At 53.2% G+C, this 21185-nt stretch overlaps 3 protein-coding genes across 4 annotated transcripts; 2 read left to right on the forward strand and 1 right to left on the reverse strand.

The window, feature by feature from the left end:
- The first annotated feature begins 803 nt into the window (after positions 1-803).
- On the forward strand, positions 804-6013 carry Cdc42ep5 (CDC42 effector protein 5). The gene is made up of 3 exons (XM_075942429.1): positions 804-1214; positions 1523-1629; positions 5477-6013. The coding sequence occupies exon 3, from the start codon at positions 5477-5479 to the stop codon at positions 5936-5938; it is 462 nt and encodes a 153-aa protein (XP_075798544.1). The 5' UTR covers positions 804-1214; positions 1523-1629; the 3' UTR covers positions 5939-6013.
- A 1220-nt stretch (positions 6014-7233) lies between these two features.
- Positions 7234-9162, forward strand: Leng9 (leukocyte receptor cluster member 9). Its single transcript, XM_075942346.1, has one exon. It carries the CDS (start codon positions 7651-7653, stop codon positions 9115-9117), a length of 1467 nt encoding a protein of 488 aa, XP_075798461.1. The 5' UTR covers positions 7234-7650; the 3' UTR covers positions 9118-9162.
- Positions 9163-9263: 101 nt separating this feature from the next.
- Positions 9264-20493, reverse strand: Leng8 (leukocyte receptor cluster member 8). Of its 2 annotated transcripts, XM_075942211.1 has the most exons (16): positions 20334-20493; positions 18464-18556; positions 17713-17884; positions 17265-17372; positions 16209-16319; positions 15113-15365; positions 14760-14901; positions 14356-14559; positions 13681-13959; positions 13448-13588; positions 13043-13328; positions 12548-12649; positions 12387-12455; positions 12168-12297; positions 11880-12087; positions 9264-10417 (listed from the first exon to the last, which is right to left on the reverse strand). In XM_075942211.1, exons 2-16 carry the CDS (start codon positions 18499-18501, stop codon positions 10255-10257), a joined length of 2406 nt encoding a protein of 801 aa, XP_075798326.1. In that variant the 5' UTR covers positions 18502-18556; positions 20334-20493; the 3' UTR covers positions 9264-10254. The 2 variants fall into 2 exon arrangements, with proteins under 2 accessions (XP_075798326.1, XP_075798330.1); XM_075942215.1 differs by lacking the exon at positions 16209-16319 and having other exon boundaries at positions 20334-20480.
- Positions 20494-21185: the final 692 nt, after the last annotated feature.

Consider the following 21185-nt stretch of genomic DNA (forward strand, 5'->3'; position numbering starts at 1 on the left):
CTTAGATCCTTCCTAGTGGCCTTCAAGTTGACTTCTCAGGGTCTAGCAAAGTCACTTCTATCTGCTTCCCTGTGTGTCTGTGCTCCACGAGGCCTCTGTCCACTCCTCCCATCCCTAGCCCTCTGAGACAGTGTCTCTGTGAACCCTGTGGAAGTCTCTGGAGTTCACAGAGATCCACCTGCCTATGTCTCCAGAGTGCTAGTTCTAACAGCCTCTGCCATGGCTCTCAGCCTCTGTCTTCCTCTTAATATGCTCCCTCCTTCCTGGGCGCTGCAAGTTCCCAGTGGTCTTTCAGTGTGCAACTCAAAGTGGCTTGCTTGGTAGACCTGTAACTGGGTCACCTCTGCACCCTCTGAGCCGTCCCACTTTCTGTAGATTTTGTCCTAAGCCATACCACACCTCAGGGACAGCACACTCATACCCCACTCCAGCCATGCCCCAGGAGCTTCAGAAGGATGTTTGTAACACCGGTGAATTGTGTGCCACAGACACAGACACTCACAGGAATGACCCTTCTCCGGAAGGTGTCTGAAAGAGGAACATCCATCTGGGGATCACTCCAGGACACTCACACCACTTCTTTCTCCAGGCGGGACTTTAGTTCTCTTGTCCTTCTTTCCTCTCTTCCTGTCTCCCTTTCCTTCTCAACACACACACACACACACACACAGACACACACACACACACACACACACACACACACGTTCTCTCCTTTCCTCTCTTCCTGTCTCCCTCTCTTTCTCAACACACACACACACACACACACACACACACACACACACACACACACTCACACGCACACGCACGCACCACTCCCCCAACAGCTGCAGTCTGGAAGAAATTACTCTTCTAAACAGCCAGACTTCCCTACTTTCAGGAAATTCCAAGCTGGGAAGGGGGAGGGGCCGGGCTGGGGGCGCGACCGTTCATCCCCCTAGCTCTGCCCCTGCTTTCAGCACGTCCAGTCCTGGTCTCCTGCGCCCACTATCCGCCCAAAGGGCTCTCAGCTTTTCCACCATCAAGGCTTTCTAGTCCTTTAAATCCTAGAGGCAAACTTTGGGGGAATAAGGAAGGCTGGGAGGGGCCTATGGCTTAACCCTCTCAACCCGGGACAAGAAGTTAAGACCAACTAGGCTGACTGGGCGTTGACTCCGCGCTCGCCTGGTAGGCTACCATGGCCCCCGAGAGGGGCTGAAGCTTAGTTCCTGGTGCAGGTAAGAAGGGACCACAACCAGTGTTTGCCAGACTCTGGAATCTAGTCTCCTGTGTCTGAGGGAGGAGGACCGCGGTCTGGCCCCTCGTAAATGATAAAGAGTGCAGAAGCCTGGACCCCTGGAATGTGAGAGCGGAGACCAGGGAAACTCCCTGCCTGTGAAACCAGAGAGCTGGGGGGCGCGGGGGGGGGGGGGGAGCTCCTGGGACCCAAGAGCGCAGAACCCGACCTGAGGTGATGGTACTCAGACCACATGCCTAGGTCCTGGAACCCCTTCCAGGTTGGGCATGACATTTGCTTTTTTGCCAGGTGAGATCCCGCCCGGGAAAAGAAGGAAAAGGGCGCCAGTGAGGTAGCATCCGAGGCCAGGAGGGACCAGAGCTTGAGCCGGAGACCCATTCAGTCAAGACCACGAGGTGAGGAGGCTGTTGTGGTGGGCAGGGGTCTTCATCCGGAGGAAATAAAAAAGAGACAGACTAGTTAACGAAGAGACCAGGGCCTTTAAAGTCCCTGTTGCAGCCCTGTAGCTTTAGGAAAAGAGTTGCCAGTCCTAAGATCCCAGGGGTCTCCAGGTGGGGTCCCCTGCCAGGTCTGGGCTCCACCCTCCTCCAGCCTGAGAACCAGTTGGGCCAGCTCCTGAGCGGGTTGTTATTTCCCTGTCCTGGCAGGGCTGGGGCTGAGAGAGGACAGAGGTGAACCAGCTGTGCCCCTGACCTGTGCAGCTGGAACCACACAGTGCCTAGCCAGGAAAGGGAGTTGAAGAGGCTAGAGGAGATCTGCTTATCTGAGCGTGTGTCTGTCCGAGCGGGCTGGGGCCCCTATGTGCTTGCATTCAGCCCACTTTGCATTGATCCCTAACAAGGGTCCCTCTGTAAGAGCCTAGGCTGATTACGAACTTTTTCCAAGAATGACAGCATTGCCTTGAGTGTGACAGCTCAGCAACAAGCATATTGGAGGTTAGAGCTGAGTGTGCAGGACACCTAGCCTGAGGGGAAAGTGACTCCCTCAAGGTCTCCAAGCCAGCCAGGAGCTTCATGGGCATTACGGCATTAAAATCTCCCTGTGCTTGTGTGAGAGGCATGCATGGGCTGTGTGCATACGTGTGTCCTAAGGCCTAGGTCAGCTCCACCTTATTCTCGAAATGGAGGAGGATCCCTTATTCAACCGGAGTTGAATAAGCCCTAGCTATCATCCTATAAGGTACTAGGGCATGGCTCAATGGTAGAGTGCTTTCCTAACGCCCAGGATGTTAGCTAACTCGGGGTTCTATCTTCGGGAGTCCAATAAAATGGGGGTAGAATTCTATGGAGCATTTTCTCAGCGAGCATCTACTGTTTGGTTGCTAAGGCAGAGCATTCTATTGGCATCCCACTTTGCAGATGAGAAGACAAGGTCAGAATGTTTACACTGCTAATCCAAAGCCACACAGCAACAGCCCCAGCCAGATTCAAACCTGGGCAGCTGGTTTTCTGAATTCTACCTCTTTTCACTTCTCTCTGCAGAGGAAGTATTAAGATTGATGGAATGGCATCATTTACACCCAGAGAGGATTTTTATGCTTAACTGTGACTCAATATTCACAGTTAAAAAATAAGGAAATGGAAATAGGGAAAGTCCGAGGACCTGCTAAATTGTTAAGGGCAAGTCTTAGTCTATCAAAACATTCGTTTTCATTGCAGTGAAGGAGGGAGTGGTGACTGTGTGTCAAGTTACAGTAAAACTGTGTTTATTCACCTAGGTTAAGGACAGAGTGGAACTGCTGTAGCAACAGTGGTTTCAGAGATGGGCAAGATGGCACAGGTTCGTATGCTCAGCACCTTGTGAAGGCTGAGGCAGGAGCATTGTCCTGAACTGGAGGCCATCCAGATCTGTCTTGTAGGATGCTATCTACAAAACAAAACAAACAACAAATGAATCTTCTCAAAACCCGACAACAAAACACAATAATCACAATACTGTCCTGTAATCACAGCTACTCTGTTAGTTCACGAAGTTCAAGGCCTGGGCTACAAAGAATGGTCTAGACAACTTAGTAAGGCCTTGTTCCATAATGAACAACAAAAAGAGGTTTTGGAGGAGGGCATGGCCGTGTTGGAGCATGATTCAGATGTTAGGAGCACTGAATGGCTCTTCCAGAGGACATGGGTTTGATTCCCACACCCACATGGTACCTCTCGACCATATGTAATTCCAGTTCCGAGGGATTTGGCACCCTCTTCTGGCTCCTGTGGGCACCATGCATGCATGCAGTACACAGATCTATATGCAGGCAAAACACCAATGTACTTAAAATAAATTTTGTTTTTGTGTTTCTTTGTTTTTGGTTTTCCAGACAGGGTTTCTCTGTGAAACAGTCCTGGCTGTCCTGGAACTCACTCTGTAGACCTGGCCTCAAACTCACAGAGATCCACCTGCCTCTGCCTCCCAAGTACTTGAATTAAAGGCATACACCATCACGGTCCAGCTAATAAATTAAAAAGAGAGAGAGAGAGAGAGCTGGGGATATAGCTCAGTGGTAGAATATGTTCCTAGCATGCATGAAAGTCTAGGTTCAGTCCTAGCAGAGGGCAAACGTGGGAAGTACACAAGTGTGCATGTGTTTCTAGGCTCACTCCCTGTGGGAGGGGCTCTGTGTGCATGCGTACATGGATTCAATAGTCCTTAGACTGCATCCGTCTAAATTATTTCAAACAGTTTTGGCTGTACTTTGTGTTCACATCCTCGTTGATCCTTCCCAGGGTGCTGAATGCACAATGTTGGCTCCGTTGCTTTCCTCATGTATTTTACCAAATCTAATCTTTATTCCGCAGTTATTGTTTGGGTGACACAGCCTTTTCTTCTCCCAACACTAGCACGACCGCTTGGCAGCACTTAATATTAAATCATACTTCATGTTTCTATGTGCTCTGCAGGGAGTTGGCAGTGTCATTTTATCTGAGGTATAGACAGGAAAACGAAGGATTAATTTGTGGAGATTCACTTAACTGGAAAAGGGTGGGGTTTTGATGGAAATAGAAACAGGGGATTTCATCATAATAGTAAGTGTTAAAAGTACAAAGTTGTCAAGTTCCTGTCACAGTTTCCATGGAAAAAGACTAAGCTCCAGGATATGGGCCAAGGTTTGCTGGGTTTCTCTTTACCACTCAGTCAGGTGCAGTAACCTAGCAACTGCGTATCTGGTATACAACTCACAAGCTGGCAGCTGCAAGCATATGTCATTCTTGCCGATATTTGCTTATTCGATTTATTCATTTATTTTACCTATGAGTGTTTGCCTGTATATGTGTGTGTACACTACATGCATGCTTGGTGCCCATGGAGGTCAGAAGAGGGTATCTTCTGGAACTGATGACAATGGAGGGTTGTGACCCACCACGTGGGTGCAGTGCCTTCAGAGGCCAACAGAGGGCATCAGACATTTTGCTGCATATGTATGGAAGAAATTTGGAAGTTGTAAAATTACAATTTGGAAGTTGTAAGATGTGGGACTTGGGTCCTGGAACTTGCCTCCCCCTGGAAGAGCAGCAAGCACTATTTACCTCTGAGCCATCTCTCAGGGCCCTCATTGTTACCGAGTTTTAACACATGAGGCATTTGCTTTATTATTTGTTTTTTAAAAAATGAGATGTTATACCTTAGGTGATGTTATGCCCTAGATGCTCCCCAAAGCATATTTTAATTTTAAAATTCTGCATAAATATAAAGCTCCCCTGAACCACCCAAAGCCTCCCAAATGAGAATGTTCATGTCGTCTGTACATGCTCTGTAGAGCCTTCCTGGTCCACTTCTTCAGTGTGTGTTGAGGGAAGGACACTTGAGCGTGTGTGGTTGATCCTAAACCTGTGCCCAGGGTACTCACACTGGATAGAGTCTGCCCCGCCTTCAAGGATTGGGCACTGGTAATCTTCATCTATACTTCATCTACAGCTTATGCTTACTGGAGATTTTTACAGTCTGGTTGGGAAGCACTCCAAAAGTAATTATTTGGTACTTACCCTCCAAGAAGGTTCAAGTATTAGTTACTGGGGTGACCCCCATAGTGTAATATGATCATGGACATGTTAGAGTCAGAAAAACTTAAAATTTGAGTCCAACAGTAGTGACCTTGGGCTTTCACAGCCTCAGTTTCCTTACTTGTTAACTGAGAATAGTCCCACCAACGTCCTGCCTTATCCGAGCATTTTTGAGGCTGACTAGGCAGGTCTGGAACATAGAGTTGGGGCTCCAGGGTGAGGCAGCTCTGATATGCCTGTGCCCCCACAGATGCCGGTGCTGAAGCAGGTGGGCTCCACGCAGCCCAAGAAGCGACTGGAGCGTGGAGCACTGTCTATCTCAGCGCCCCTTGGAGACTTCAGGCACACATTGCATGTGGGGCGCGGTGGCGATGCCTTCGGAGACACCTCGTTCCTGAGTCGCCACGGGGGCGGCCCACCCCCCGAGCCCCACACGCCACCAGTCGGGGCCCCGCATTCTGTCCCTCCACCTACAGTTCCACAGCCCCCTGCACCTGGTCTCCGAGTGCCTTCACCTGCCGACCCGCTGTTGTCCTTTCACCTGGACCTGGGCCCCTCTATGCTAGACGCGGTGCTAAGCGTCATGGACGCAGAGCGTGCTGAAGCAACAGCCACCAAGCCTGTCGGGGACACCCACCCTGGAACGCAGCACCAGAAGGCCCGCTGCCGCCCCAATGCTGACCTCCCACTGGACGACGTCATAGGCCTGTAGTGTCCTGATTCCTGCACCCCTCAGTCCCGCCCAATAACCCACTTTTGTACACATAAATGGCTGAGGTTTGTGCCAGTGCTGTGTCTGTTCACTTTTTACGGGAAGGGGTGCAGAGGCAGGACAGTGGTCGATTGCCACCAACTAAAAGCCAAGTCCGGTTTATCCATGTAATAAACCACTCCCAAAGGTGGAGTCTCGCACCTGGCCGCTCCCACAGTCTTATTCATTCTTCAAATATTGACCCAGCCTCATTGCTACCTGGATAAAGTCCAGACACGGTGGTTTGCTTAGCACCACCTACGGTAACATTTGGTTTGAAGAGTCATAGACGCCTGGCCCTACACATCCCCCAGGTGCACTTTGACCAGGCGGTGCCATTCGCTTTTCTGAGAGCAACTGCAAAGAGGAGCGGTTGGGTACTCCTTAGAGCCATGGTCCCGATAGGTAGGGCTTCTGCTCCCACCAACTAAGTGTCGCCATGCGCGGTAGCTGTTGCGTCACAAATCTGGGCACAAAGTTAACCCTGAGCCCACAGATGTCCAGATGTTTTAACACCCTAGAGGTGCGGGGCTCTCTAGGCCTATATCATGGACTGAGAGTGGAACCAGATTCTCAAAGGTTCCCGGAAAGAGGGGACCTCTAGTATTTATCACTCGGCTTGGAGAGTGGCTATCTTAGGTCCCTGAAGGGACGATACCAACTTCCGGACTCAGAATAAGGTCTTTTGAAGTTTGCAGAGGGGTGGGTCATATGTGCCAACCCCTAGACTGGGGACAGGAGCAAGACTCATACCCCACAACCAGGATCAGGTAAAACCATTGAAACTTGGAGAGGCCAAGGTAAGGCCAGCGAGAGGAGGGGCATACATAAATCATTCAAGTGGGTTGAGACCAAGGTAAGCCACGCTCCCAGGAAAAACAGGACGGGACAATCATAAGTAACTTTGCATGGGGCAGGACCAGGAGTCACTTTGCTCATAGTGAGGTATGGTATGTAAGTCAACCACTGGTATGGGGACTACACACTTTAAGGAGGTCGGGGGCGGAGCCAGGGTATTGAAACACCCCCCTCGGCCCCCCCCCCCCCTCGCCGCGCGCGCCCCTGACACACACAAAGGGCTGTGTTCAGGTAAATCGCGTGCTGCGGAGTGGTGTCCTGAGAAGGACAGGGCACAAGCAAAGTATTTAGTTGCAGCAGGCCCGGATTTCTAAGCCCCACCCCCACCGCACGGGGCGGAAATATATGTAAATCAGCTGGCTGGAGAGAGGAAGCCTTGCTCCTTTGATACCCTGAAAGCGGCCGAGAACACGTAAAGTGTTTGCATGAGTTGGGAACTGTCTCTCGCCAAAGTCCAGAAAGGGAGGAGCACATATAAAATAGTTGGATGGGATGGAACTTGACTCCCTTGAGTTCTTGAGAGGATCTCAACACACTAGTTAATTGGCTGGTTGGGCGGGACTAGCCTCGCTAAGGCCTCTGAGGAGCTGGACTCACGAAGATCATTTTGGGCGGGGCAAGACCAGGTTCCCAGAGGCTCAGAAGCCAGCTACACGTAAATAAGCTGGGCGGGGCCGGGAGCACCAGAGCCAGTGGGACACACCGAGGTCCCGCCTAGTCTCTTGGCCTCCCTCCGGGTGAGGCGGACGGGACTCCTGGTGTCACAGTTGGGGCTCAACGTTGTGGACTGAGGCTGCCCAGTGTACTGCGGTACCATGGAGGCAGGGGCCGATTCCTCTGAGGCCCCCTCGGTCTGCCGCTTCTTCCTAGAGGGCCGCTGTCGCTTCGGCGCACGCTGCCGTCAGCCACACCCCGGGGCCCCAGCGCCAACCCCTGAGGTCGCGCAGCCGGAGTCTGGGTCCAAAAAGCCGGCGCTGCGCACTGCCGCTGACGTCATCCAGCGCATCCGCTGGGATCCGCGCCTGGACCCTGCTGAATTTTCGGTGGGCTACACTGACCGCTTCCTGGGCGTGCAGGAAGAGCCCTTCTGCGCCTTCTGCTGGGACGAGCCGCTGGCAGCGCTCGGGCCCGGCGTATTGGCGGTGCCACAGCACCGCATCCGCTACTTCCGCTTCCGCGGCCGCCTGGTGTGGGACCGTGCCTCGCGTACTGACCTCATTTTTGGCTCGGGTTCTGTGGCTGGACGGGGACCCACCATCCTAGACGCACTGGACGACGGGAACGAGTACTGGCCAGAGGTTGCACCAGAAATCCCTGACACAGAGAAGACAGGTGCGGCTTCCGAGGGTCAGGACACTCAGGATGGCCCTAAGGAAGGGAGTGGAAACCCGGCAAGAACTAGGCTTGATTCGGGCCTGGAGACACCCGAAGACGGTGGGGCAACTAAGGAAAATAAAACTGGGCTTGATTCGGGGCTGGAGATACCCAAAGAGGGTGAGGCAACCAGAGAGACTGTCCTGAATAGGACCACAGAGGCAGGAACACCAGAGGCAAGCGGGTGCTTCACAGGAGTAAAGGAGATCTTGAACCCACTAGAGACACCTGGAGCCACTCTACTTCCACAGTGGGAGGCACAGGCCATGGAAGCTCCAAAGCTTTCTGCTGAAGAGATGGGAAGTGAGTGGACTCCAGGGACTTGGCCTGATGAAAGAAGGTCCCCTCGCCAGCCCCGGCCCACACATTTTGTGGCACTGATGGCGACAGAGCCTGGGCTTAGGGCGGAAGTGGTCAAGGCCCAAGAGCATTTGGTGCGGATTGCTCCTCCTTGTGCTGCTTTCCTGGTACCTGTACAGGCCCTGCACCTCACAGTGGCCTTGCTGAGGCTGACAGGCCCTGGGGAGGAGGCTGCAGCTACTGGGGCTCTACGGAGGGCCCTCCTGAAACCAGGGCTTCAGGTACCCTCCCAGCTACAGTTCAAGGACTTGACTCTTCTGGGTCATCACGTGCTCTGTGCCATACCCTCCCCCACACTGGCAGGCATGGCCCAAACTCTGAATCAGAGGCTGGAGGCTGAAGGGCTGAGAGTGGTGCAGCCCCCAGGGGGCCTACAGCCACACCTCACCCTGGCCAAGGTGCCACAGGGATCCCAGGTTTGCATTCCTGAGCCTGAGTTCAGTTTGAACCAGGAGCTAGGAAGACAGCCCCTAGGAAAACTCTGGCTATGCCGTATGGGCAGAGCAGGACATAGCTACGTGTCCCTGGCTGAGATTTCCCTCAAGTGACCAACGTTCCAAACTTCGTAGAAGAAACAAGCCAAATAGAAACAATCTCTCTCTCTCTCTCTTTCTCTTTAATTTTTGGCTTCAAGCTTCCAAAATGTACTGTACTCAATGCTCAAGGAGAATGAAGGGGGGGGAGGGGAGAGGTGGGAAGGGGAGGAAGGGAGGCATCTGGAAAAAAAGCAGCCTGACAGTCCAGCTGTTTGCAACCTCATAGCACATCCTCCAGTTACATGGCAGAAGAGGGAGGGGTGAAAAGAAAAGGGGAGAAAGAAGAAAAATAACTTAAACACACACACAGAGGAAAGAGAAGGAAACATGACGTGAGCTGGTGATCCATGAAGGCAGAGGGGAGGAAGGAAGGGAGGGTAACCATTTTACCTGTGTTGAACCAGGGAGCAGGGAGGGAGAAGGAAGAGGAGGGAGGGAAGGGAAAAAAAAATCAGAAGAAACATTGGGGCAGAGGGAGGAAGGGACACGGAGACAACTTAATACAACTTGAGTAAGACGAGGCAGCCCGGCTGGCATGGTCCCGCGAAGGCCCTGGAGTCCTCAGTGCGGTGTGGCGCTGGTCTGGCTGTGTTGGTGGTGCTGGCTGGCATTTCTGGGGTGAGGGGTTGAAGGTGGGGCATAGTCTTTAAGCAGCTCCCCTCACCCCAACACTGAGGCCCCAATAGCTGGGCAACAAGAGTCTATGAAGAGGCAGACGAGGCAATTAGGTGTGGCTGGCTGGTGCCCCGCTGCAGGCGGGTGCGGGCTGGACGGCCTGTCTTCTTTCTGCTGACCCCCCAACATGGGATGGGCCAGCACGCAGGGTCAGGTGCTGGAGTACGAGCTCGAAAGAGAGAGAGAAAAAACACTGAGACAGCATTAGTGGAGGTGAGAGGTGGACACAGAACCTGTAGCCCCCACCCCGCCCTCCTCCACTATACTCCCAATTATCCCCTGTGAGACAAAAAATAAAAACGTAGAAAAATCTCTGTACAGATCCCCGGTGGGAAAACGGGGGCAGGGATGCTGGCTCTTCCTGGAGCCTTCTCCCCACAAATTAATTTACAACCCATGTCCATGGCTCAAAAACAAAATCCGCAAAGGCGGTACTGGGCCACAGCCCTAACCCCGCCCGTGCTCGATGAGTGCTCAGAAGGCTGGCAGCTGCGCCAGGCTGAGGCGGCAGTCCACGCTGGAGTTGTCCGGGCCCGTGTAGGACAGGCCCAAGGGCTCTAGGAAGGCCCGGCAGGCGGCCTCGCCCTCGAAGGCCAGCTCGGCCTGCAGGTAGGAGACTGGCAGCGCAGGGCGGAAGCTATGGAGACAAGAGGAGAAAATGATGAGGCAAGCAGACAAGGGAGGGCCCAAGAGCAGGGAGCAATGCTCCCCATCTGGGCTCCCAGAATTTTCCTCAGCAAGGAACCTGCTGGCTTCTGCAGCCCCTCCCAACCTCCCCATGTTAGCGGCTTGGGGGGGCCAGGGATGGGGTTGGTAGCCCCAGTGCCCAGTTGCCCCCCCTTGCCCACACTTACCTGTCCAGGAAGGAGGGGGCAGGAGGGAAAGGGCCCAGATGGCTCCTCTGCTGGCTGAGGGGCTGGAGCCAGACAGAGTAAGTGGTACAAAGGCTTGGAGGGTAGGGACAGTGACACTCCATCCTCGAGGATGTTTGCAGAGTGTCACACTCAGCAGTGCTTTCTGGTTGGTACCAAGATGCCCTAATTTTGTACATGTCCTACTAGTTTTGGGGACCCTTTCCTGCAGGCCATCGCAGCCCTTTAGCTACTTGGTTTCAAGTATCTAGAACCCAGGTATTCTATGGCTCTGGGAGAGGGCAGCCTCCCTGTCTTTCAGGTGACCTTCTAGGCCATGACAGGGACTTGTCTGCAAAGTTCATAGGGAAGGTGCTGTGAGAATGAGGTCAACACAAGCCAGGACCCTGAGTTCTCACAAGGACCATTTGTGCTATGTAGCCAAGGTTGACTAAGAACAGAGTAAGAATCACTTGCACCACTGAGGCTTGAGGGCTGCTCATTGGACCATAAAAAGCTGATAGCTCGGTGCCCACTCATCTCACTCCCTTGGGTTGGACTGACTAAAACAAAATCCGAAATTCCTCGGCAGGTCCCACCATAACAGGACCAAATGAGAAAATGCTGCTGCTTAGCCCGGCATTCAAGACCCCTTGAGACTCTTGACAGATATATTTGCCAGGGTTTCTCAACCTTATCAAGACTGGCACACACTGCTATGGGGCCTTTTATTGCACAGCATTCCTGGTCTCCACCCACTAGATGGCAGCAGCATGGTGATCATCTCTTCCCCACATGGGCAAGCCTCATGCAGTATGATAACTAGAGGGCCTTGCCACACCACCCCTTGTGCCATAGGCCCCAATCACACTGTCCCAGAAAGACATTTCAAGAAACTGCTAACAATATGAGCCAGGCCACCCTTTCTAATAACTATGTCAGGAAGAAGAACAGCAAGTAGCTGCAGGCAAAGGCCTGGAAAAGGGGAAGATAACCCAGGTTTCAAGCTGACGTGAAGAGAGGAGTGCAGGGAAGGAGAGGACATGACACCAGGAGCAGTGAGGGAAGAACAGTGGGAGAAAACCTGGAACTGAGGGTGGCTGAGGAGGAAAGCAATGAGGGCCAGCGGTGTGAACAGGAGAGTTGGAGTTGGAGGGGACTCCAGCAGAGAAGCTGAAGGTTGACCAGGATGTGAAGGAGAGTGGCAGAGCCACAGCACAAAAGGCAGCAGAGTGCAGTGCCACATACGTTTTGATCATGGCCTTGAGGGCAGCCTTGCGCTCCCGGTCTGCAAACTTGTCCACAAGGTAGCCAGACATACAAGGTGCATGGCAATAGAGCCGGAAGAAGCGGTGGTAGTTGCCTAGGGCCCACGCTGCCCTCAGTGCCAATGCGTGGGACACACAGGGGTCTGCTTTCAGCTCCCTTGTGAGGTATGCCAGCTCCGTAGTGATGTCTGCACAAAAGATAACTGGAGGTCAGGTGACAGGGTGCCACCTTGGGCATGGCACCCTTCATCTTAGGATGGCCTCTTACCCCCAGAGTTCTTGGTGAAGATGTAGTAGAGGATTCGGTATGCAGTAAATTCACCCACATTGCCTGCCAAGTTTTCCGCATACAGAGACTTGAGTTGCGTCTGGCACTGGTTGAATTCTTCATGGTCACCCTGAGCGTGGAGGAAGGGGTGTAAGGAACAGGCAAGTACAGGTGGCTTCAAAAGGGTGGGTGCCCCATGGCAGTTGCCTAGCTCCCTACCTTCTCCAAGGCAATGCGGGCATGTGTCTCATACACCTCCACAGTGAACTCAGTGCGGATGCCTTGTACCTGGACAGTGGGAACGAGCAGAGAGTCAGGCTGAGCAGAGCAGGGCAAGATGGCTGACACCAGAGCCCCGTGCCCCGCAGCAACTGACTCACCGTGAGGTCCTGCCGAATGGACTTCATCTGCTCACAGGCAAAGGCGTAGTCCTGCTTCTCCTTCCAGTGGGACTTGACCATGCACAGAGACTTCTTCAAAACCTGCAGGGAATAGAATCAAGGCTGAGTGTACAGACAGCTGACAGGCCAAAGCCAGTGAGAACTGCAGCACAGCCTCTATCAGTGATTCACCACGGCTACCAACAAACAAACCGAGTCAACAACACACAGCAAGACTCAGTGCCCCACAACTTCCTGCTGACACATAGTGCTGTGCCATCCTGAAGCAGAGTAAGAGCTGCCTTTGAAAGGCCACCTGGCTCCAGGGTCCCATATTAAAGTCTGCCTTGACTTTGCTTGTATTAAGGCTGACTGGCCAGGCTATGCCCCAAGTGTGAAGAGCCTGCACGCTAGGGTCTTCTCAGAACCAGACCTGCCACCTCCCTGGCCTAATGCTAACACATCCTGGTGGTGGACCCACTGTCTGGGACTCACAGCCACAGGTCGCACAGTTGATGGGTCTGGGGCGCAGGTCAGCCGTAGATAATGCTTTGTGATGTCAGGACAGGTGCCCACAATCTGTAGCTCCTGCCAGTCAGGGTCAGCTCCACTGCTTTCCAGGTTACTCATCTGCAGCACCAAAGGTTCAAGGCGCAGGCGGCGTGAGTGCCCATGCTGAAAGCGGGCTGCCCTCTTTTGCTTCTTAAGCTCACGCTCTGGGTCCTCACACTCGATTGCTGCCATCTTCTTGCGGCTGCGTTTGGTTGGAGCTAGGTCATGCCTGGGGAAAAAGCGTAAAGAAGGCCAATGTCTTCAGTCACTCTGAAGGCCATCTACCCCACTTGTGAGACCCAATCAACTCCACCTATGCCTAGGGAAGAAATCCCACCCAAAGCTCACCTCTTTCCTCGCTGCGCCCTGCCTCGGCCCCGATCCATGTGGGCCCCGCGACCACCCCGACCCTTGGGGGGTGGGTTCCTGCGGCCTACAGGGTGACACTCATTCCCTGAGTAAGAGCTGTCAGAGTCTGAGTGGGAGTCACTAAATAGGGAAAGAGAAAAGTCAGGCCTGAAGCACAAGGGTTAGGAAGCACCAGTCCCCTCCCAGCTGCCCTCCAGTACAAGCTTGCACACCTCCTCCGGAAGTGACGAGTAGGGGACCTGGATGAAGAGCGTGAACGCGAATCTGTGCTGGAGGAAGAGCTGTTGTCCTTCATGAAGACGTTGCGGTTGCCGAACTTGGCGAAGCTGCTACCCCGGGCTCGGCCAGCACCCCCAGACCCAGGTGTCCCTCGCTGGGATTGGGCACCCCCGCCCCTGGTCACCGAGCCTGCCCCCCTGGGAGGGTGAAGGCTGCTAGGGGCCTCCCACCGTTTCTTCTTGGGGCTCTCAGTCACAGGCTCCCTGGTCAGCCTGAGGATATAGCAGGGCAGGGCATTACCAACCAGCCACCAACCTGCAGGACTGCAGACCCCACCCTGTGGCCCAGGGCCACAAAACCTCAGAACAGAGAGGCACTTACCCTGGCAACTCAGCCATTTGGTGCGGGAAAGGGACCAAGCCCAAGATTGTCTGTGTCCAGGGGATGCTCTTAGCCATAAAGCTACCCATACCTCCCCAGCCAGTCCTGCCCACTCCCCAAAACCCTATCCTCGATCACTCCTGGGCTTTCTACCCTCCACACAGGGTCCTGAGATAGAGCTGTCAGCTTTCTGGCTCATTTCTCTCTGAAGCTGCCAGTTTTTGAGGCCCAAGTCCTCAGGCCAGGACCCAGCATCCCCACTCCCTCATTGTGTCACCCAGACTGACCCAGGCAGAGGCTCTCGGCTCCAGTCGATGGTGTAGGCAGAGCCATCCTGGAGCCGGGCCTGTAGCACCTCCTTGAGCAGCTTCTCTGTCCGGTCCTTGTCCTCTTCTGATTCACAGGCAGTGAAGCACCGCTCAACATATTCCTTCATATCCTGCGGCCAATCGTCCGGCTTCCCAGACAGGTTTCCCCGGCCAGACGGCCCACTGTGGGAATACGACAGATGAGGGCACTCAGGTGGGAGGACCCCACATCTCGGCAGAAGTTTTACTGTGATCTTAGATGGCAGCCCTACACCACACATTCCCAGGGTTCCCTTCACCACATAAGGCACTCGGAGGGACCTTGGAGAACAGACACTGCTGAACACAGAGCATGGGTAGGTAGGGATGGGGATGAGACTCACCTATGGTTCTGGGCTTTCTCAGAGCTGGGCTGGGAACCGAAGCTACTGTGTTGCCCCTCTGTATTGGAGCTGAAGTTCTGGTTGGTGACAGCAAAGGGCCGCTTCTGGATGTTGAACTTGAGACCTCCAGTCCCAGGGGCTGCTGTGGGAGGACAGCGGAGATTGGAGTTAGGTCCTTCCCAGACATTCAAACTGGCTAGCACTGGAGCAGGTCTCTAGCATGAGCAAATCTGTTCCAGAACAGTCTTTCCCTAGACTAGAGTAGATCACAACACCCTGACAAAGGTCCAGCCACTCTGGGTGGCTCACAAATAAGCTCCAACTTTCTGACCCCCACAAGTCTGCTAACTCACGCTTCATGCGGGTCCACAGCTGCTGACCCTTCTTGGGCTTGGCAGGCTCACTGTAGCTGTGTGGCCCATAGGTCTGTCCTGTAGGTGCCCCTGTCTGACTGTGCTGAGTGGCTGGGGCTGTTCCAGGCTGAGGGCCATTGCTTAGACCATGTGTTCCATGCTGAGGGTTTGAGGGCTGAGGGGGCTGGGCTGCAGGTAGCTGCTGAGGGGAAGCCTGGTAGGCCATACTCTCATCCATGCCAGGGACTGGAGGCTGTGGGAAGAAGCAGAGGCTGAAGGCAGCAGGCAGCATCCTGATGCCAGATCACATGGTACTCAGTTCTTAAAGTCACTCAGTAAGTACTCAGTAAGTGCTACAATCTTCAGGGGGTTGCCACTCCGTATGATCGGTGGCTTACTGGGGTGTCTATTTTTACTAGCTATCCTTCCCACAACAGAGAGGTCTCAGACTCAAGAGACTGAGCAACTTTCCATAGGCTCAGCTATCACCAGTGCCAACACTGGGGCCTGACTCTACTAAGAGCCACTGACAACACATCCACTAGGGTTCTCTTGAGCACATCAACACGTGACAACACACTTACTCAAGCCCTATGAAAGGCTGCATCCTCTCAACTCTGGGGAGCCACTAATGTGTAGAGAACAGTGAAGCAAAGCAAGGACTCAAAGCCAGGTCAATGTACTTTCCTATGCCCTAGGGTCCTCCACTCCTCTAGGTTGCACCAGTTGCAAAGGCAGCATGTTGGGTAGGTATGGCTGTGGGTGTGTATACACCACTTGCTGTGTGTGCAGGGGGCACACTAGCTCCAGAACGCAGTTGTGAGTACACATACTGGAGAAAGAGAGACGGCAGACTGCCAAACTACAAACTGCTCCCGCCATCTCCCCAACATTACAGCCCCTGGACCTTGCCCAGCCTCAAGCCCATCCTAGTTTTAAAAGCTAAGCTTTTACATCAGGAGGTGCTTGACAAGAAAGAACAAGCGAGAGGGGAGGGAGCAGCTTTGAAATAGTGCAGACCATTCTTGGTTGCAAGTCCCCTCAAAAGCCAGGCTCTTGCTCCCAGCTGACCAGGAGCAGCTAGGCAAAGCATTACCTGGTTCAGAGTCCCTTGGTGCTGGGGAGCCGATGGCTGCTGGGCTGTAGCTGAGCCGTAGGAGCTGGCCATCCCATACTGGGAGGGGGAGCCGTAGCTCTGGTACATGCTCTGCCAAGGCACAGGAGGAGCCGGAGTTAGTGAAGGCTGCTCAGGCCTTCGGCCTCCCTTGGAACCATGTTCAACTCAAGAGGCTGTAGACGCCAGGCCCTTGTTCTTTCTACCATACAAATGCACCAAATCATGTATTTTCAAAAAAATCAAAACCAAAAACCTCTTCATTCCACTCATGCCAGCACCCATAGGTCTTGCTAGCAAGTGAAAAGAAGCAGTGAGTGTCAGCATTTCGAATGCTATGATAAAGAGACAGGCAGGAGACAGGGGGGATAGGCTCACCCCTTTAATCATAGGACTTATAAGCCAGGATGGAGACAGGTGGATTTCTGTGGAGTGTGAGGCAAGCCTAATCTACATAGCTAGTTCCAGGCCAACCAGGCCTACACAGTGAGACCTTATCTTTAAAAAATTAAAATTTAAAAAAAAAAGGCAAGCTTGTTGTGGTGATGTATATTCAGGAGGCTGAGGCAGGAGGGGTGGTTGAAGTCAAGGTGGGCTATATAGAGAATTCTGACTCAAACAAATCCCGGGTTTAACAACGTCCACACATAGCTATAGGTGTAAGTGGGTAACGTCCCACAGTAATTAGCATGAAAGAAAACAAGGCAAAGAAGAGAAGCAGGAATATGATTTGAACAGTTTGGGAGTGGGAGGCTCTCTGAAGATGCTCTCTAGGCAGCAAGGAATCTTGAAGTGAGCACAGTAAAATGGAAAGCTGCAGCAGAGCAAAGCACAGGGGACTAGGAAATCCTATGTCCTAGGGTAAGGAGGCAGTGGGATGGACCATGGACAAGTCAGATCTTGTGAGACCGGAACAGGAAGCTGGGATTTACATTAGGGGATACTGGTAGGTTTCTGCACACTGCTATGTCCGTCTTCACCCCCACTAGCCACGCCCCACATGGACAGAAAGCTCTCACCCTGTAGTCAGGTACTCACCATGGGGTAGTAGTAGCTGTAAGGATAGGCATAATTGTACTGCTGGTACCACTGGTAGTACTGTTGCTGCTGCTGCTGCAAAGCTGAGGCTTCTGCCTGAGAGACATACTGTGGAGACAAAAGCATGTACGTATCTGTCAGTACAGCCATAGGAGTCTACGGGCACTACAGTCCCAAGAGGACAGGCCTTTAGTGCAGAGTAACTAAAGAAAAGAAATGGAGTCCATGCCTCTACAGTAAGAGTAGGCTTCTGGAAGATGGGGCAAGTCTCCCTCTTTAGAATCACTCAGACCCTGGCTGACTCAAAGTTGTTGGTTTAGTTAACAGGAAAACATATTTACAGTCTGCTAAGGCATGCCATTCTCTGAAAGTCAGCATCCTCCCCATCCTTCTCTCAGCAACAGCCCCACCCAGCACAGCAGTCCCAAGTCCTGTGTGCCCTTCTCACTTGTGCACTGGACACCGGCCCACTGCTACTAGCTTTGGAGCTACTGGCAGCCCCTGCTTTGCTAATGCTGGCCAGGGCCTGGCGGGCCTTCTCCCACTCTGGGTTCTCGTGCATAGGAGTCTCCATGCCATTCTCTCTGCTGGCTCCAGCCACCATGCCATACTGAGAAGACCTGCAAAGGTGAGACAGAGTAATGTTCTACTGTACACAGGTAGACAAGGCCAAAGTTCCAGAGCTAATATCCCTACCTACCAGAGCCATAGCTGAAGCTGGCACATAGCAAGTGCCAAGCAAACAGAAGGTTGGCCAGTATACACAAAGCTTTACGTGACCTTAGAAGGACTCAATCTTTACAAGTCAATGAATTCTGATATGGCCAACTATGGGGAAAAACAAAACAAAAAAGGAATTATCAGAAAGACAGTAAGAGGGGGCTGGAGAGATGGCCCGTATTTAAGAGCATTTGCTGATCTTGCAGATGTTGCGAGTTCAGTTCCCAGCACCTATGTCAAGTGGCTCACAGACACCTGTGATCTCATGCCTCTTCTGAGCTACATGAGTGTGAATTATACACTCTCACACACACACATACACACTGGTATGCACACACAGAAAGCTCAGACAGGAAGCTTGCCCCTCCACCCTAGCCCCCAGAATGTGGATTTCTTCTTCCAGGCTGTGCAAAGAAGTCCCATTGTATTTTGTTCCTCTTTCCCAGCACAATGGGCTGTGTTCCCCTAGTCCTACTAACCAATCTGTGCTGCGCTGATCACCCACGTTGGCCGCCATCTGGACCTTGGGGTGTAGGGAGTTGACCTCGGGAGCCAGACTGCTTTTTCACTGTCTATAAGAAAAAAGATAAGTTAGACCTAAGGAGGAAGAAAAAATGTTGGATCCATAAAAGGATAGATAGGAAAGACAGAGTATCTCATAGAAAGGAGCACTGGTAAAGAATGGAAAAGAATCCAAGCATGGTGGCTCATGACTGCAATCCCGACACTCTTTTGGGAGTTCAAAGCCTGCCTAGGCTACATGCTGAAATCCTGTTTCTAAAACCAGTAAAAAGAATCAGAGAATTCCTCTTGTGGAATGAAGAGACTTGAGCATGAAAGGAAGACACTGGACTCCCTAAAATGCAGGATGTAAAAATGAAAGACAGAGATGATGATGAAACGAGCAGAGTGGACGCGAGGGGAAACCAGGCTGAGGTGGTGGATGTGGATACCCAAGTCCTGGGCAGGGAATCCAATGGGAATTCCTAGAGTAGTGATACAGGTTCTAAGGATGCAGAAAGAAGGCAGGTACTATCCAGTGAGTAAAGTCTTAACTACCCGTGAATAAAGCATTAGCTACCAAGACGTTTGGCAAGAGGGAAGTTTCTGGGGACACACAGAGGATCATGGAGCCGAGACTGAGAGTAACATGGAGAACAAAGCCAAGTTTTCAAAGAGAAAGGGAATCTCAGGATGTCTCACTGAGGAGCAACAGAAAGTAGAGGTGGGGGAAGCTCTCCTTATGTGAAGTCACTGGCTGTCAGCACTTGAATCAATGAAGAGTCCCCAGAAGACAGAGACTTGTATGAGATGTTCCTGGGAGCAGGAGCTAGTCTGGGAGAAACAACAGGCAATCCCTTGGGTACGATGTCTGCAGTTTTCGGGGTGATGTGGGAGGCCCACAATTTTCTTAAGAAACCTTTAGGGGTGAAGGGTGGGGTGACAGAAGCATGAAGGACTGCCTTGGGGTCAGGACTTGAGGCCAAAACAATAGAATTTACAGCAAAGAAGCCCATGGAAGAACCAGAAAGCTTGCAGGAAGCCTTAGGGGCAATGACAGGCCTCAAAGACATTAAGAAAAAAAAAAAGACAGGGCCGGGCGGTGGTAGCGCCCGCCTTTAATCCCAGCACTCGGGAGGTGGAGGCAGGGGAATCCCTGTGAGTTTGAGGCCACCCTGGTCTACAAGAGCTAGTTCCAGGACAGCTAGGACTGTTACACAGAGAAACCCTGTCTCGAAAAACCAAAAAAAGAAAAAGAAAAAACAGACAGACCACTGGGTGGAATCAAGGGGTCGGTCGAAAGTAGGGAAGCAAGTGGGAGACCCTGGGAGTACTAACTGGTATTAGGAGTGAGGCCTAGGGGGCAGGGATCTGACAGACGAGGACAACATGGGCTCTCTGCACCTGGCTGTCCCGCAGGCATGGGGTCCACGCCACCAGGTGGAGATGGAGGCCACCCTGAGCCCAAGCGACCCTCCTTTATCCCCGCGGTCAGCCACCAGCCAGGCGTGCCTGTGCACCAAGCCGCGAGGATGGTCTCTCTGGGTTGCCCAGGGCAACACGGCGGCCGGCGTAACAGCGGGTCAATGGGGCCGCGAGGGGAGCGCCTAGGGCACTAGGGTCCGCAGCGTTCCCAGGGACGGTGGCAAAGCGGAAGCGCGCGCGCACGCGCAGTGTCGCCAAACGCGCGCACACAAACCTCGGGCGCATGCGCGGAGGCCACACCCTTCACAGACGCTGGGAGCGGCGTCGGTTAGCCCGACCAAGCAGGCCCGGGCTCGCCGAGCGCGGAGCCGGAAGGAGTCCCTGTGCTCGCCCGCCAGTCCGCCCGCCAGTTCTCACACTCACCAGGACCTCTTGCTCCCGGGGTTCGTTACCGGTGGGCCACGGCGGCTACAGGACACCCGCGATAGCGCTCGGTCACCGGCAGGCTCTTCTGGGGCTGGAACGTCCTGACCGCGGCGTGATGGCGTCACCAGGACGTCTGTACCCACCCCGTGTCGCGTACAGCCAATGGATGTCACCGCTCGCTTTGAACCACCCTCCACCTATCCCGCCTACGCAATTGCGTGTGGGCGTTGTCAGCAAGCTGAGAGCTGGGCGTGGACGGTGGCCCCACGGGGACAAGCGCCGCAGGCTCTCCCACACAGCAGCCTTAGCCGTAAAATGTAAACTATAGGGACGGGAGTTTTGAGGCTGCGCACAGCGCTCTGACTTTTTTTTTTAAAAAAGGAGTGAATAAGTGATGAGGATGAATCTTCCCCCAATAGGCTTGTTTAAACTGGAATGGCACACCTGGCGTGAGCAACAGTGAGTGAGACCCCAAGAAAGCAGGAAACACGCGTCGCTTGAGGAGTAGCCTTTTGGCTGTGGACGCTGGAAAGGTAGCCGGGGCAGAGGAAGGTGTAGGGAGAGGTTTGCAGAACCTAGAATGTGTGTAAGTGCTGATCAGGCTGACCCGGAACTCAAGGAGATCCACCTCCCTCCTATGGGATTAAAGTTGTGCGCCATCACGCCCGGCCACAATAGGCTTTTCTTTCCTGTTCTTTTTCTTTTTTTCTCTTTTTCTTTTGGTTTTGGGAGACAGGGTTTCTCTGTAGCTTTGGAGCCTGTTCTGGAACTACCTCTTTTAGACCAGGCTGGCCTCGAACTCACAGAGATCCGCCTGCCCCTGCCTCCCAAGTGCTGGGATTAAAGGCG

Source organism: Microtus pennsylvanicus, chromosome 1, assembly GCF_037038515.1.
Source record: "Microtus pennsylvanicus isolate mMicPen1 chromosome 1, mMicPen1.hap1, whole genome shotgun sequence".
Taxonomy (NCBI): domain Eukaryota; kingdom Metazoa; phylum Chordata; class Mammalia; order Rodentia; family Cricetidae; genus Microtus; species Microtus pennsylvanicus.

Excerpts from the sequence above, each read along its gene's own strand:
- Leng8 (XM_075942211.1), bottom strand. The coding sequence starts at position 18,501 with ATGGCGGCCAACGTGGGTGATCAGCGCAGCACAGATTG. Across the intron at positions 14,902-15,112 it reads GCTGTGGACCCGCATGAAGC|CAGCCCCTGGGACTGGAGGT; the intron begins GTGAGTTAGCAG and ends GTCCTCCCACAG. Across the intron at positions 12,298-12,386 it reads CCCGCATTGCCTTGGAGAAG|GGTGACCATGAAGAATTCAA; the intron begins GTAGGGAGCTAG and ends CTCCACGCTCAG.
- Cdc42ep5 (XM_075942429.1), top strand. The coding sequence starts at position 5,477 with ATGCCGGTGCTGAAGCAGGTGGGCTCCACGCAGCCCAAGAAGCGACTG.
- Leng9 (XM_075942346.1), top strand. The coding sequence starts at position 7,651 with ATGGAGGCAGGGGCCGATTCCTCTGAGGCCCCCTCGGTCTGCCGCTTC.